Raw genomic sequence first — 15683 nt, forward strand, 5'->3', positions numbered from 1 at the left:
CCGGGAGGGGACGGGCGGTCCCCCGGGGCCAGGTGAGCGGCTGCTCGGCTGGCGGGGGCAGAGGCGGCGGGAGGCGGGGGGCTCTCGAGGGCGAGGAGGGACCGGCGGCGTGGCGGGCTGCGAAGGTGGGAGCCGTCCTGCGCTGCCGGGCTGAGGTGAGCGACTCTCCGGCGCTGGGCGGCGGAGGTGCGCGGCTTTCCCGCCCAGCCTCCCCGCAGGGACGACCGGGGCGAGGGCGGAGAGGTCCGGCGGGAAGGTGCCTGCGGGGCTGGTGGTGCCTGCGGGCGGAGGAGGGCGGGTCGGGGGGCTTCGACCTCCGCAGCCAAGGCCCGCGGCTCCCGCTTAGTCACGTCCCCCTCACGGATCCCTCCCCCGGAGCGGCGCCCGCGGGTTTCGCCGCGCCGAGGGAAGCGCAGCCCGGGGGCGCTGAGGGGAGGTCCCGCCTGCGAGCGCAAGGCGCGCTCTGGCACCGGGGCGGGGGCCGCGCGCTGCCGGCGCCGTCGGTGGCCGCTGGTGGCCGTTGGGACTCGCGGCCGGGCCGGTGCGGGGTGTGCGGCCGCGGCGAGGGGCTGCGGGGGACACGCTTCTGAGTTCGTCTTGAGGGGGGCTGCGCTTTTACCCAGGTACGGGTCTCGGCGCTGCCGGTGGAAAGGTTTCCTCCTGGTTTCCAGCCTTATTTCCAGCGCTTAATCAACGGCGATAAAAAGATCAGTAAGGTATTTAAATCGGTTTCAAAAGTGAACGATGCTGACTGACACGTCAGTAGGGTTTGAGTGCGGTCTGCGATGAAGAGCCGGGGCAGCGTCCCGCTGGGACGGGCATTTCGAGGCTGGGTCAGGTTTTGCTTTCACCCACGTTTTCTGTGGGAACGGGTGCTGAGAATATATTCAGCTCAAAAGTTTTTGCTACTTGCTTCTCGTACGTTCTGCAAGGTAACATGTATCACCGAAAGTAAAATGTCTTCAGAGTCACCTGTGGTACACAATAACTGTTTTGAGGGTTTTTTGGTCTGTTTTTTGTCTTGTCCCTTTACACTGGCTAAGTGTACTGGAAGCATCCTTTCCCAGCTGCGTTTATTTTTGCTTTGCTTTGCAAATGTATAGGTTTTGCCATTCATGGGTAGTATTTGTAACAGTACTGAACTCTGTTGCTTTTACTGTGTGATTGTCTTGCGTTGATTTATGCAGAAATGTTGCAGAAATGTTTGTAAACTAATTCACTATCCTTCTAAAGGCATGCCTATCCATCAAAGTAAATGTGTGCTTGTACAAGCCCGGGCTGGTTTCGGCTTACATGAAATCAGTTATAGTAATGCTGAAGATGTGGTAGAACGAGCTTCAACATGGGCCAAAATAGAGTTTACAACCTCAGGCATGCAGATCTAAGTGTTACTCAGTCCCAAAGCAAATTAATTGGGTATTCAGCTCTGTCACTTGTGCTGAAAAGGTAAAGCTGGCGTTACATGTCTCTACTCAAAACACATTTCTTCCTTTTGCTTGCATAGGCTGACAGTGTACATCAACATTAGAAGAGAGCTGCACGAGTTGATATTCCTGTTCTTAAGCTTTAAGCTTATGGCTTTAGCCCTTTCTTCCTAAGCTGGAAAGTACACAGTTCTGTAACGGTTTGCATGGGGGAAACAAGCAGGATTTGGTCCTCTGCTGGGTGACTGGAAATGTGTTTGTTGAATTAAAGACCAGAAAACATGTCTTTGCTTAGGAGGCTCTCCAAGTACTTGTCTTCACTGAGAAAGCACACTTATAACCTATTGATAAGGACAATCTCTAAAGAGAAACGCTGTGAAGGAAGATGTGGGAAAGAAGTTGCGTGTGAACAAAGTTTGCTCAGATATGAATTGGGGCCACAAAATTTTTTTACACTGCAAGCTAGTATGTTATTTCTGCTGTGATAGTCCGACACTGAATGAACTCATGTTGTTAGTATCTTTATTAATATTACTTTAGTATCTTAAGGTAATTCTATAGATCAGATGGAGTTTGTGAGCACGTTTTTTTCTCTTCAGTGCCTTCCAAATTGAGTGTTAAACTTCTTTTTCTAATACATCGCCAGAAATTGGCTCAAATTAGCCAATTGGAGAGAGATGAAGGACTAAATTCCCATTCTGAAGTTAATTGTTGAGTTTATACAGTTTTTGTGCTGTGAATGCTTTTAGTCAGGTCTTCTAATTGTAGAATGTTGGCAGATTGAGAAAGTTTTGGACTTCATGAGACAATAACTGTTGTTAAATTTGGACAATTTTTAGTTCTTAATATGTAACATGATAAGTGGCCTTGGCAAACACAGTATAGCTTTAAAACTGATCACTACACTTGAGTTTGGAATTTTAAGTTTTCAGTGGAATAATAGATTAGATTATTTGAAGGCCAAAATCGGGGTAGCTCATACAGTTAATCTTGTTGACTTCAATGGAAGAATTGGCATGAATAAGGCATGCTGTTTGGTCTGAAATGTTAGCTTTCTGATAAATGGTAAGTTTAGTAGTATTATTGTATCTAGGTTCAATTAAAAGCTTTGTTCTTTTTTCAGATGCATGGATTTAGAGAATATTAATTTGTTGTGGGACACTGACAGGTGCTATTCAGCTTGTGAACAAGAAAGGAGCAGAATGAATCATTTCATGTTTATTGTATAGGTGCTCATGATTATGAGGGTCTTACTCTTTCCAGTCATAAATTCCTTGTGGCATTACAATTTGGAAAGGATCTACACTTGCTCTATGAAAAGATAGGCTTCTGTAACAATATGGTAATTAATAGGTCTCAATTATTTGGGAGTCTTGTATTCCTTTTGTGCCAAAATATCTTTGAAATTTATTGTTGTTCAGGGTAGACAAAGGATCCTTTGTAGTTGATGTTAGATCAAAGACAAAAAAATGGATCTCAAACTCCTCCCTGGGGTCACATGGATTTGTCTCCAGCTGTGAGCTGAACATCTTATATACCACAGGTGCTCAACCTGTGAGTGTTACTTACATTGGCTTCAGGACAGTTTTAATGCAGGTAATATGCAGTGGAACTGATGCAAGATTTTAGAAGTGTATTTGGCAGCTAAAGTCCCAGCCTCAGCATTTTCTGTTTTATCGATGAGTGCTGTAGCCCAGAAATCTAATTATTGTTTGACACAACAGCTGCTTTTCAGCTAGTGCCTTATTAAATCAGTGATTTTGTTCTTCTGTTCTAGTTCCTCTTCTGCTGGCTACTGAAATACAGTGTTTTTAACATCTCAGAGAAAAACTGTAGTTTATAACAATTTACTTATTCTTGTTTGCTTTAAAAGAAAACTGTAGAATGTCAGTTATACTAGATGAGACGGTGTATGGAAAAGAAATAGTTTATAAACTTCCCCAATCTACTTAAAATACTTTTTCACTCTGTAGAATTTTGAGGAAATTAGTAGAATTTATCACATGGTTTCTGTTTTCTGAAATTTGCATGAGATGAGTACCTCAGGTGATGGCTTAGTTGCCAAAAAAGAAAGCCACTCACAAATTAAGCACTGTGTATATTCTCATTTATGGTGTTCCTTAAAGGAATCGTTGAAAAGTTAAGGCCTAAGAGATCCATCAGTAGGTTTGCCAGAAGTTGTCTTATTTGACAAGATGTGACACATTGAGAAATGGTAGAACTAGCAAGAAAATGAGTAATGAGAGTATGCTGATTATGGAAACATTACTGTGCACACATAACAAAACCCAACATTTTTTTACCGATGCTTTTAGTGTTTTAAATATTCTTTTAAAAATCCCTTTTATATTCTTTAGAGAAAAAATGTGGCTCTCTGCCTTGATTTAATAGACATCTGGGCATGCCTGATGGTGAACGTTGTCAAATTCCACATTTAATTTGTGAGTTCTCAACCAGACTTTGAATATCTTTGTTTCTTATGCACCAAATTAATTATGACATAAGCTGAATGAATGGATTTCTGGTAATACTTGTCACTTCATGTTTTGAAGTCTGGGGGACTTTATTCCATCTTAACATATTCATAGCATAGTCCAAGTATTCATATAACTTGGATTAAAAAATGCTTTCTTTTTTTTCCCCCTTATCTATGTTTCAGCAAGTCAGCATTGTGGTTAGGGTGGTTTATTTGTAAGAAGGCTAATCACTTTTTTTATGGAGGTGGTGATGGCGAAAGAAGCCATGTGGAATGTAGTTGTACAAAGTAAATTTTCTGAGCTGATACATTTGTGGGGGCTGCACAGAGAAATGGTGCTGGTTTAAATAAATTATTCTGAAGTTGTTTTGAAGTAATTTACTCTCTTGTGTGATGACTTGCAAGTATTTACAAACAATTGCTATTGACTAACTTGTTTCAGTTGTATTAGTCTAACGTGGGCTCCAGTTGGAACGTTGCCTCCCCTTCTTTCCCTAACAACTGATTGTGGGGCTTGTCCTGGCAGTGGTACCATCTCCTTTCCCCTGCACTCCATAGACTTACGTTGTACCCTGAGGAGAAGCAGTGCTAAAAGAGGCCCAGAATGCTGTTCTGGTGTAACTCTGTTTCCTAGAATGTCTTAATAGAGGACCCCTAAATGTTTACCTCATGCGAAGACTGAGGTGCCAAAATGACCATATTTCCTTAGGCTGTATAGGATAGTGATGCCATATTCCTAATCAGAGTTGTAGTGGGACTCTGGAAGATGCTTGTTTTAGTGCATTCATCTTTCAAAACTGATAAGCTTTATTTCTTTGGTACAAACTATTAATTTTGGACATTGGGCTGTTGATTAAAACAGTCTGAGAGATTGTTTAAAAGAAAAGAAAAGAAAACAAAACCCAAACAAAAACCCTCCATCAAGTAGTATGATTCTTAGCCTCCAGAGAAGTTTTAACAGCTCCAAGTGCAAGATCCAGGAGACCTGTTAAGCCCATAAAGTGAAGCTTAGGATGAAATCACAATACAATTTGTTATTTAGGGTGCTGCTGTTCAAGCCAAGAGAGCATGAAAAGGAGAGTGGGGAAGGAAAGTGTAAACTGAGCAGAAACAACTTTTTCTTTTTTCCCCCACGTACAGTAAGATGAAATAAACTTTCAGGTCTCATCTTCTAGAAGTAGGAAAATTGAAAGCATGAGCTGAACTGTCTTCTTTCTGGCTTGCCTGACCCTCACTTGATGCCTTACAGCCTGCTTACATTGTTCACTGGTTTGAATATTCTAGCTTTAGAAAAGTCTTTGTCCTTCCCTCTTTCTCTCTGCATCAGATTCAAGTCCTGTTACTGAATATAAAGGTTTTGCAAAACTTTGTATTTGTCTGCTTTTCTATGCTTGTATCTTTGTATACCCTATGCTTATATCTTCGTACACTCTTCCTTATCCCTTTTACGTGGCTCAAGGTGCATGTCTAGCATTCTTTTAATCCTTTTACATGTGCCAACTTAAATGTAGTCTTTGTTGTACTTTCAGTCTTCTACTCTGCAGAACACTTCTTTTGTTATTTCCCTGCCATAAAACCTATATACCCCAAAGTATTAATGAAAATATAAACAACCTGCCTGTAGCTGAAGAACATCTCTACTTTATTACATCTCTGCTTCTTATGTTTCATCAGTACTTTGTAAAGTCTTTGAAGTAGAAGCCTGCTCAGGTATTGTCACAGAAGAGCATTTTAGTTTGCTCTAGGAGATTTAATAGAGTGCATGGATAATACTGTTCTCTCAAGGGAATACACAATGCAGAAGAGGTTTTCCTGGGTAGTGTAGAACTTCCATAAGAGCTAGAAAGAGGCCTCTCCCGGGTGAGTGCTGGATATGAGGAGGTGAAACATTGCCAAACTGGGTAAGAGGGGACAAAAACTTGCTTGAAATTGTCCCCTGTTCCACTTTTGCACTATATACAATGACACAAGTTGCTGTAAGAGAGAATTACGTACCAAAGTGCTTTTTGTCACTGAGGTCTGTAATGGAAAGCCATCCAATAGCATATTACACTCATGAATCCACTTACACAAACCTTATGATTAAGCTGACACTTTTACATGAATCTAAGGGCAGATCTGTGAGTTGAACTGAGGGCAGACCTTGGCTTGCACAGCTTGGTATTTGTAAAATAAAATTTTTAAAAAATCTTTCTAGTACCAGTATCCTGCAGTGGTTGAAAGACTAAACTAAAGAATGGATTTCTTGGAGAGTTTTTCCTCCCGTTTATTTCTGTTAAGAACAGAACCAATGAGCTGTGAGTTTTGCAGAAGACTGATACCTGTAACTAAGTGGCTTGTTGCTCTCTGTAAGCCAAGTTATTAAAACGTGGAATATTTAATATCTTTGAAAACAGTAAAGATTTATGTCAGGAGGGCATGTTTGGAAGGTCCTTGAACTGGCTCCACACATTAGCATTGCAGTCCTAGAAAAAGCTGGTGTTCTACATGCAGTGATTGTGTGTAGAACACAGTATGCCTGTTTTTACAGCCTCTGACAAACACTGGATAAAATAAATGAAAACCAAGCTATTATCAGCTAATAATCCTATTGCTGTCTTCTGGAAAAATGCATTTAAAAAACCCCCATGGAACAACATTTTTATATCAATGGTGCTACTTTCTGCTGTTAAGTCAGTGAATACTGTATGTGCCAAAATTCACAGTGACATAAGACTTTCCAATATAAGCGTCCTCCCTATTACATCTAACTTGCTTCAGCCAAAATTTAAAAATAACATATAAACTTTACTACATTTTGGTTCCAGTCTGGAAAATATAAGGAGTTGATGGAAGAAGTCTACAGTCTTATGCTTCTGAAAGTAATTAAAGGCATCAAGAAGTTCTCATACCTGGGTAGTATGATGTTTCTCTTTCTCTTTTCTGCCTTTTATCATCTGGTATAGATTTGAATAATGCAGACTGTCACAGAGCAACAGCCAGAAGCTTGACATTCATTATTACGCTCCTCCTCAGCAGGAAATTCTGTAAATTTGGGAAATATTTTTATTAAAATCCAAGATTTTAATAGGGGATAACTACAGAAGTAGACAGAATGAGCCCCAAAGACTATGGGTGAAGTAAGTGTGACTTGAACAAAACAGCTTGACGCGCTGCAGTAGACGGCATAGTTAGAAATCAACAAGTGATTGCTTTGTGTCATGGTTTCCAATGTAAGTTTCTTTTACCAATAGTTTATGCATTGGCAGTGAGAACCTGCTCTGGCTAAAACTTGTCATAAAAGAACTGACAGTTTTTTAAATTTTAAAGACGGCCAGTAAATAGATATATTCAACAGGAACTGTAAAATTTGAATGCATTTTTCAAAAAGTGATTTAACAAAGTACACTACAGCACAGAACAGCTGTATTTATGTTTTGCACTTTCTTTGGCTTTAAGCCGATTGAAAATATATCTGCTGTAATACAAGGCAAGCAGTGGCTTAAGGTAAGCCCTGTATCTCTTGTTATGTCACCTGTGGGTGCACACTTGGAAAGCAGTCCAGGTTTCTCACACTGCACTGCAAGTGGAGCTGCACCACGCAGTCCCCCTTGAGGCTGGTTTCAGAGGCATAGACTCCATCTCCTCTGCCTTCCAGTTGTTTGTAACACAACTCCAGTTTCCTGGGGCACCTCAAAGTCCTATCAATGTGAATACCTGTGACTGACTTGCTAGCTGAAGGGCTTTAAAAACATCAGTTTGGAATAATGTTACTCATCTTTCAGAGATACAAAGCTGGGTACAGGAAACAGCAAAAACCTTACAGGCCTTGGTTTCAATGGTTTTCTTTGCCTGCTCTTTTAAGCTGCTGTCGGCTTACTGTCCTTCATCCCTCTGTTCTGCCTGTCTTTCTGCAGCAGGCTCCCTGTCACTGTGTTTGTCTTGGTCAACCTGTTAGATTTCAGTAACTTCTCCTGCAGAAACTCTGTGCTCTTTAGGCAGGTAAAACTCCCATTGTGTTGAAAGACAATTCCATAAAAAAACTAGTAAAAAAGCATGATGTAACCTAATTAATACTAATGATAAGAATACAGACTCCTCTTTATACCATCTCCCTGTCTTCATTTCCAGTAACCTCTTTAATTTCCAGAGAATGCGATATTAATGCAGAACTGCAGCATGTATACAACATACAAAACAACCATCTAATTTTTCAAAGTACGTTTGTTTCATTTGTTTTAAGAAATTTCTATGAATTTTGGTTTCTTTTTCAAATTAATGACATAATATGAAATGTTGTGAAACCTGGGTACCAATGCTACAAAATTGTCACTGGTCAAAGTAGAGTACTCTTTATGGAGAGCAAGCAAGAGGGAATAGATTTATGCTTGAGCCCTTACTTTCTGTTTTCCAAATTTCCATTTTATCCACTGACCATAAAGAAAAGTAACTGATTATGCTCTCTTCTGCTTCAGGCAGTTAGCTCTTTGTAAATAAAAGTGATTTAATTGTTATTTGAAAATAGTAAGTGAGAAAGTAAAGACAGTGAGTTACATCTTTACCCGCAGTCTGTGCACGGAATTCTTTCCCACACTTGGGTGGCTCAGTAGTTGTGCTCAGTAGCTGTTGTACTTGATTAGATTTGCCTGATTTAGAAGTGAAAATTCATCCTACTGTAAAAACTATGCAGATTCATGCTGGGCTCTCTGAGTCATGCGGTATTCACCTATTATAACGAGCAGTAACAATGTTCATTTGAACAAATGAACAAAAGGAGTAACATGAAAAAAATCACTTATACCTAATTCTATAATGTCCAAAACCATATATTTACAATTACATTACTTTTCAGGATCATTATTAAGAGTAGAGCTTTAGAATTCCAATACAAAGAAGGGCTTAAAAAAGTTTAAGAGAAACATAATGTCCAAATGTTTTGGGTAAAGATCATATGATCTTTATTTCAGTAGATATGATGAAATCATATTTTACATCTTGCTTTTTCTTTGAAAAAATCTAAAAAAATCTATCAATGCTAGCACCATCTTTTTCTTTGGTAGTGTCTAAACAGCATTGTTGCAAAAAGAAACACTAATGTTATTTTCCTAACTCTTTTAGTTGTATTTTTTATCCGAACATTGGAACAAATCTTGAGCTAGCAGAAATGTCCAAAGTCTTGAAGAAAGTCAGTTGAGCTATGAGCATGTCATGATTTCGCTTTATACATTTACTCACTTTCCTGCTATCTGGATTTTTTTGCTGTCCCTGGGAGCATAAATCTGCATTCATAGCTTTGAATAGCTTCAGAGTTCTTGATGTGACTGTACTCTGTCAAGAAGAAGCTGTACTTCTGTCCCCATTTGTCTTTGCTAGACCCGTCTCAGGAAGTGAGAACAATGTCAAAAAAAACAAAGGGGAAAACAACCTAAATGTGCTGAAAGTATTTATTACAGCGTTTCATTTAAACACTGGACAAATATTAGCAAAGCTCACTCTGGAAGGCCTGAGTTAGAGGAAGGTCTGTTCAAACTCCTCAGGGCTACATAGCACTCAGGCAGAGCTGGAGTCAGAAACAGGAATTTCTTGGCTCCTGTCCTCAACTTTAGACTCTCTGAATGCAGTTGTTATTTCTGGTGGATGGGGCACTAATGTGATTGTCTAATGAGGTCTGCCAGACCAAATAGAAGGGACACTTGATGGTAAGGGAGTAAACCTTTGTCCTAGCCAGCTCATTTTGTGTATATCTCTTTGCAGAACTGAGGCTTAAGAGGGAAACTAAATGCAGGGAATGTAGGAGCATTCTGAATCAGCATTATACATGACACAGGGCAAGCAGTTTGCTTCAGGACCTACCAGCATCGATGGCTAAACTTGTGGGTGCCACTGAGTATTTTTCAGCTCCATCCCATTCGCATTTCAGCTCATGATGTCTAGGTAGTAAAGGCAAGGGATGCTGGAATTTGAGTTTGATTTGTTCTCTAAATACATCACTATGGACAGATAGTTTACTGAACAAAAGAAGAGTTTTCCTCATAAAATGGAGGAATAGATGTGCAGCTTGGTTTTGCTTGGAAGTGACTTAATTTGAGACTAGAATGGGAAGTGTGAGTAAGCAAAGGAAGGAAACACGGCTTTTGGATGGGCATCTCTTTTAACCCTAGTAAATTACGTTGTAGGTGGACAATCCTTGAAATTGTCAAATAGATTTAAGCATGGTAGTTTTCATTATCAGGTTCTTAGCATAATTAATGTAATTTTGCTACTTAGTTTGCTGACTGAACAACTTTATTATTACATGATTTTTAGGCATTCAAGAGAAACAAGCTGAAGACAGATTTGGACGTGTTTCCTGTGAATCTTTAGAAAGCTAGCTCACCTTTGACATATTTTGCTTTTTTTACTTGTTTTTGTTTGCTTGTGGTCTGTTCCTACATAGGATTGTGTGTATTAGCTATTGTTTTATCATCCCATTTATTTTCTCTTGGCTTTAGCGTGTTTGATTTTTGTATTCCTTTTATCAATAGCCTTTCTTCCTGCTGGTTAACATCTGCAGCACCCATGCAGATGTCATTCATGATGTTGCCACAATTTGACTGTTATTTCCTTAGTGTATTTCAATTTTAAGTGTAGCATCCAGAATCTGCAAAGTGGAAGTAGTACGTGTCATCATCCAGATTGGTCTGTTTCAATGCAATCAGTATGACCCTATTTTTCTGCTAGAAATATCACATACTGTGTAATTATTGAAAACACTGAAACAGTGTTGCAGTGTTTTAATTTTTAAAAAGCTTTTGCTTTGTGTTTTCTATGTTACATTATGTGTTATATGTGTATAATTTATTTGCATGTACATTTAATCAGTTTCCAAAATGTCAATTACCTAGCAACTTCACTGTTCCTCTAGCACTGCTCTTGGAGAGTTCAGCCCATAGTAACCATTTTATTCTATTAAATATCTACACTAATGTGAATGCTTGCAAAAAATACATTTTGGCCCTAACCTTAACATGAATTTACAACTCCTGAAAGAGTTCACAATTTACAGTCCCTGAAAAGAAGGGAAACTATTGCAGCCTGATACAGCATATACAAAAGTACAGTAAAGTTTGTGATCAGTAAGAGTGCTCACTGATACACATGCATCAAACCTGTGATGGCAAAGTTAAACTTCTGGTGTCATGCAGAATGCTCTGTTCTGCCATAAAGCTGATACACTGAAGATAAACAATACACAAAGTTTACTGCTGTGTATTTGTTTCAAGAATTATAGAATCACTTGTAACTGTGTATCTCTAAACCTTTTTATTTAAGAAATAATGCATGCAAAAACCACATGAATGTTTCACTTAACGTTTATTTCAGCATGCAAAATATTCCAAAGATGTACCTCTTTTGAAAAGATCTCTTAAAAAGATTTCATTCATGGAATGTTATCTGTTACAGTAGAAGGCATGTTCTTTTTCCACCACCATGTCCTACTGCTCACATTAGGCAACCATCACTAGGAAGAAATGTGGACAAACCAGGTTTTCATGATACTCTCCATGAACTTGCCACCCACAGTGACTTGTGGCATGTGTCATTTTTTTTCAGTAGTTTCTTGCCTGAAGAATGAGATGAGGATCAGGAATCAAACTCTTGCATCTTCTGTAGGAGTTCACAGGGTTGCTATTAAAATGTCAGATGGCAGAACCTGTGCGCAGGGAACTGAAGAGATGCTTTCTCTATACTTTCTGAGGTTAACAAAGCTTTTGGATAAGCTCTCTGGGCTTGCTCTCTGGCTGCTTTTTGTTGGGTCTTTTTGTGTGTGGATTTTTTTTTTGTTGTTGGCTGTTTGTTTTTCAGATGTTGAAAGCCTTATTTGTGCAAGGACTCATGGCCATGCTCTGATGTATTTGTGAGCCTTTGGAGAATTAGAGCTTGAGTGAGGTTTTTTTTTTTTTTCCTTTCAGCAAACAGCTCTTTCTTTCTCCGTGACTTGGCAATATACAGAGTATTTGTACATTTCTGTACAATATATACCCAATAATATAACAGGGTTGAAAAGATTTACACACTTGGGTTGGAACCATAATTTGTCATAACATCTGCACACCTGCACTTTTTCTAGTCATTGTGGTTTATTTATTTTTTTTTTCTTCTAGAATGGTTGCCTGGGGAAAACAGCACTGCTGTGTTGGCAGAATACAGGACATTTTCTTGAGATTCAGGATTGTTCTAGCAGTCCTTTTATTTCATTTGTTCCTGGCTACAGCAGGCAAAGGTAAGAAAATTTTTTCCTGATTTATCTAGTGTTGGCATTCCAAATAAATAGCATTAGTCTTGATGAATAGGACTTTGGTATATATTCAGAACAGGCAAGTTTCTGCCCTCTTGAAATCAAGAGGAAAATCTCATTAGTAGGAAATGGAACTGTGGGTGCCTAATGCTTTGGATATATAAACCCTATGTTTACAGTATTTGTTTTCATAAAAATCATCTGTGGTAACTTCTGTTCGGCTATGGATGAGGAAAGAAGGTAAACACAATATGTAATAACAAGACAAATTACTTTCCTGCTAATTTTTTGAACTGGAAGTGTTACTATTTTCAGAACATGTTGTTAAACCTTTTACACTGCTCTTACACAAACACCACAAGATCCTCTGGGCTTCACACGGTGCACGTATGAGCATAGAACATCTCCTGCATAGCTCTTGGTTGTGGATGTGAATGTGCCTAAAGAAAAGGTAGTAAGGTCCAAAACATGTAACAGAAATGATGTTTTTGAATTTGACAGTCTATGCTCTTTATGTAACAGTAAATGAAAAATAAATTCATAAGGTTCTTGTACAAATTGGGTAACTGACGTCGTGATGCTTTTGTACAAGGTACAGTAGAATCAGCAATTTGTGTTTTATTCATGGCTGTTCCGTAAGCTAACAGGTACAAGTCTGTTACTACTCTGGACCTCAACTGATAGAAATAACAGTGCTTGTCATTTGTAAAACTTCCTTATATCAATAGTGTGTAATACATTTATCATGTTAGTAATGTGCATAGAATATTAAAAAATTGGAAGTGTTTTTTGCCATGTACTTAATGGCTAGTTTTCGAAAGTGCTTCCTGTGTCATGGCATGTTATTTTACTCCAGAAGGTCAGGGTTTCTTGCAGTTCAAATGTACTTAGTAAATAAGCCTGCTTAATGACCTTGTATCAGCAATGACATTTCATAGGTTTACAGACTAGACTAATTATGATTCTAATTCTCCAAATGTAGTAATTTTCATAAAATGAAGCTTTTATTGAGACAGAATTTGAGATTCAGGTGATAAAACTGTTACTAAGATGGTGAGGTTTTAGCCTCATGTACTTTGAATAGTAAAAAGGACAGGGCTGCTCAGCAGATGGGCAGATGTCATACAAGAATTTTTCCAGGGAAAATTCAACTGCATCTGGAGTTCTGAGGAGACAAGCAAAGAGGGATTTCGTCTTTCACCTATGTATCACTTGCAAGTGTCAGTAATGCTTTAAGGAAAGTTAAACTGACACAAGGGTTTATTTATGGTTCCACCCCATTTTTTTAGTTTTGTTTTTTAGGCTGTTAGCACTGTCAGCAGCATCTCTACTCAGTTCTCTCCTCATCTAAGGTGCCAAAGTACGTTTGTGTTCTTCAGGAAATATGAAGAGAGAACAACTGCCTGTGTTCTTTCCGATGTCTAGGACACTCTGGATAATGTGGTGTAGTTTATCTCCAGATATCCAAATACAACTGTGAATGAAAAGGAGGGATGAAATTAATTTTGAGGAAACAGTTCTTAGCTTCAGATTTCCAAAACATTCAGCAGAATCAAGTGACCCACATGTAGAAAGTTTAGAGTTTTAAACTTTTTATAAAGAACAGTTATTAGCTCTAGGCAGAATACATTAGGAATCAAGATTCTTATGATGTCATTTTAAGGGACTGTAGCAAGCCAAATGTGTTACAGGTGGCAAACACTTGCATAGAAATTAATGACTATTGTTGTTACTGGTGAAAGCCAGATTGTGCAGACACATAAACTTGTGAATATTTTTATTCAAGAGAATACTCAACTGTATTAATGCTCAACTGTATTGATACAGTAGCTATTAGTAATGTAAGGAAAATAACACTGGTGCTTATGTACTGAGAGGATCTGCTCCTGTATGTCTAATTCTTACTACCTATGGTTGGCTATCTCCTAAAGATATCAATTACTACTATGTGAAAATGTTTGAAAAAAGAGAGATTACATTTTTGGTTTATGTTTGCATCACCTTGTCATTCTCAGAAAGTTATTTTAAATATTTGGAATGTGTGCATACGTTACAGGATTTCTTTTAGGACTAAAGAGAACACGCTTATTAAGTGGATGCTCTTAGTTTTCATGAGGGTAAAAACCTCAGTCCTTGTATCTATTAGAGATAAATATATTAAGAAGAAACAATTTACATTTCTGAAAGAGGTTAAGTGCCTGAATACAGCCAATGACACTGAAAAGTCAGCCCACAATTCCTATTGTATGGAGTTTCCTTGACTCCAAATTATGATTTTTACTTACTTTTCTTACTCTGGAGATGTTTTGAGCATTCTTCCTACTATATTTTCCGTGCTGTGGTGATAAAGGTATGTTCATGGCTAGGTTTCTGAATGTGATTTGTATTGTCTGGACCCAAAGGAACTAATTGTAAGCCAGGAATGCCACTGTCAGAGCACAGCCAGTTCCAGCTCCTCGGTTCTACGGTCAAGGGTGGGCCGCAGCCTACGAGTACTATTACTAGAGAAAGTAAGTGATGGTTAACAGAACTTCTAAAAGCTTTAAAATAATGTCATCTCCTTCTTACACTGCATCCACCCACATACCAGACTTAGCCAAGATGATGTTGATAATTATTTTCTAACTAATATGACACTGTACTGTGTGTGTTCCACTTCAGTGAAGTGCATTTTCTGAGTATGGTTATGATTTCCTTTGTGCTTTTACAGCATTCTTTGGGTCGGCAAACGATATACAATTTTCCAAGCCTTTCTTGTAACAATTCAGAGAGTATTGGTATCTATGCTCTTAACTCTGGCACCCATTTGGCACCTTTTTTTTTTTTTTTTTTTGAACTGTTTAGAGCAAAGTGGGTCAGACTTTCCAGTTTCCAGAAAGGTAGAACTCTCTAAATTCCTTTCTTAGTTTACATTAATTCATCAGGCCTTGTATACTGATCAACAGAAGTCTTTTTGAATGATACAAAGCAGACTAGGAGAATCATCAGCAGGATTAATCTCATTTTGCATCATTTCTGTTGGTTACCAGCCTTAAGAGTGTTTTCAGCTGCAAGTTTATGTCCGCTCTGTCTCCCTTGACAACTTTGTAGTGTCAACTCCCCTAAAGAATGTAATAGGATTTTGCAGCCATTTAATTAATTCACTGTTGGCACATAAACACTGATTTAGTGCTTAACATGAAATCAAACATCTCTCAGAATTTGTTCATTTGCAAGATCAAGTTTGCTGATGGTACCTCAAGTTTTGATTAACATTGTTGTTCAGGAATGGACTTTCAGTCTTCCAATCTGGATAGTTAACAGTGACTTCAAGTTTTGAAGCTATGTCAGGAAACTTCCTTAACTTTGGCCATCTCTGCATGCTCAAGATTGCTTCCAGGAATATTTGAGGGTGTATGAGTCGTGCAAGTATACTTCTGACATATACTCTCATATTACTGTCATATACTCTCGTATTACCATGCCTTTCAGAATCCACCATCTGCTAGTTAGGATTTTCACCCAATTCAGCCTGTAGCCTGAGAGT

The 15683-nt window shown here is 38.8% G+C and overlaps 1 protein-coding gene across 2 annotated transcripts in view; it reads left to right on the top strand.

Annotated features, from left to right (window-relative positions):
- The first annotated feature begins 11502 nt into the window (after positions 1 to 11502).
- The window catches only part of ADGRG2 (adhesion G protein-coupled receptor G2), a 49247-nt gene continuing 45066 nt past the window's right edge, over positions 11503 to 15683 (top strand). For both annotated transcript variants that reach the window (XM_074814701.1, XM_074814703.1), the window contains exon 1: positions 11503 to 12142. In XM_074814701.1, coding sequence (XP_074670802.1) covers positions 12025 to 12142 — 118 coding nt within the window. In that variant the 5' untranslated portion in view covers positions 11503 to 12024. The remainder of the gene's footprint in view (positions 12143 to 15683) is intronic.

The sequence above is a fragment of the Strix aluco genome, chromosome 2 (genome assembly GCF_031877795.1).
Source record: "Strix aluco isolate bStrAlu1 chromosome 2, bStrAlu1.hap1, whole genome shotgun sequence".
NCBI lineage: Eukaryota > Metazoa > Chordata > Aves > Strigiformes > Strigidae > Strix > Strix aluco.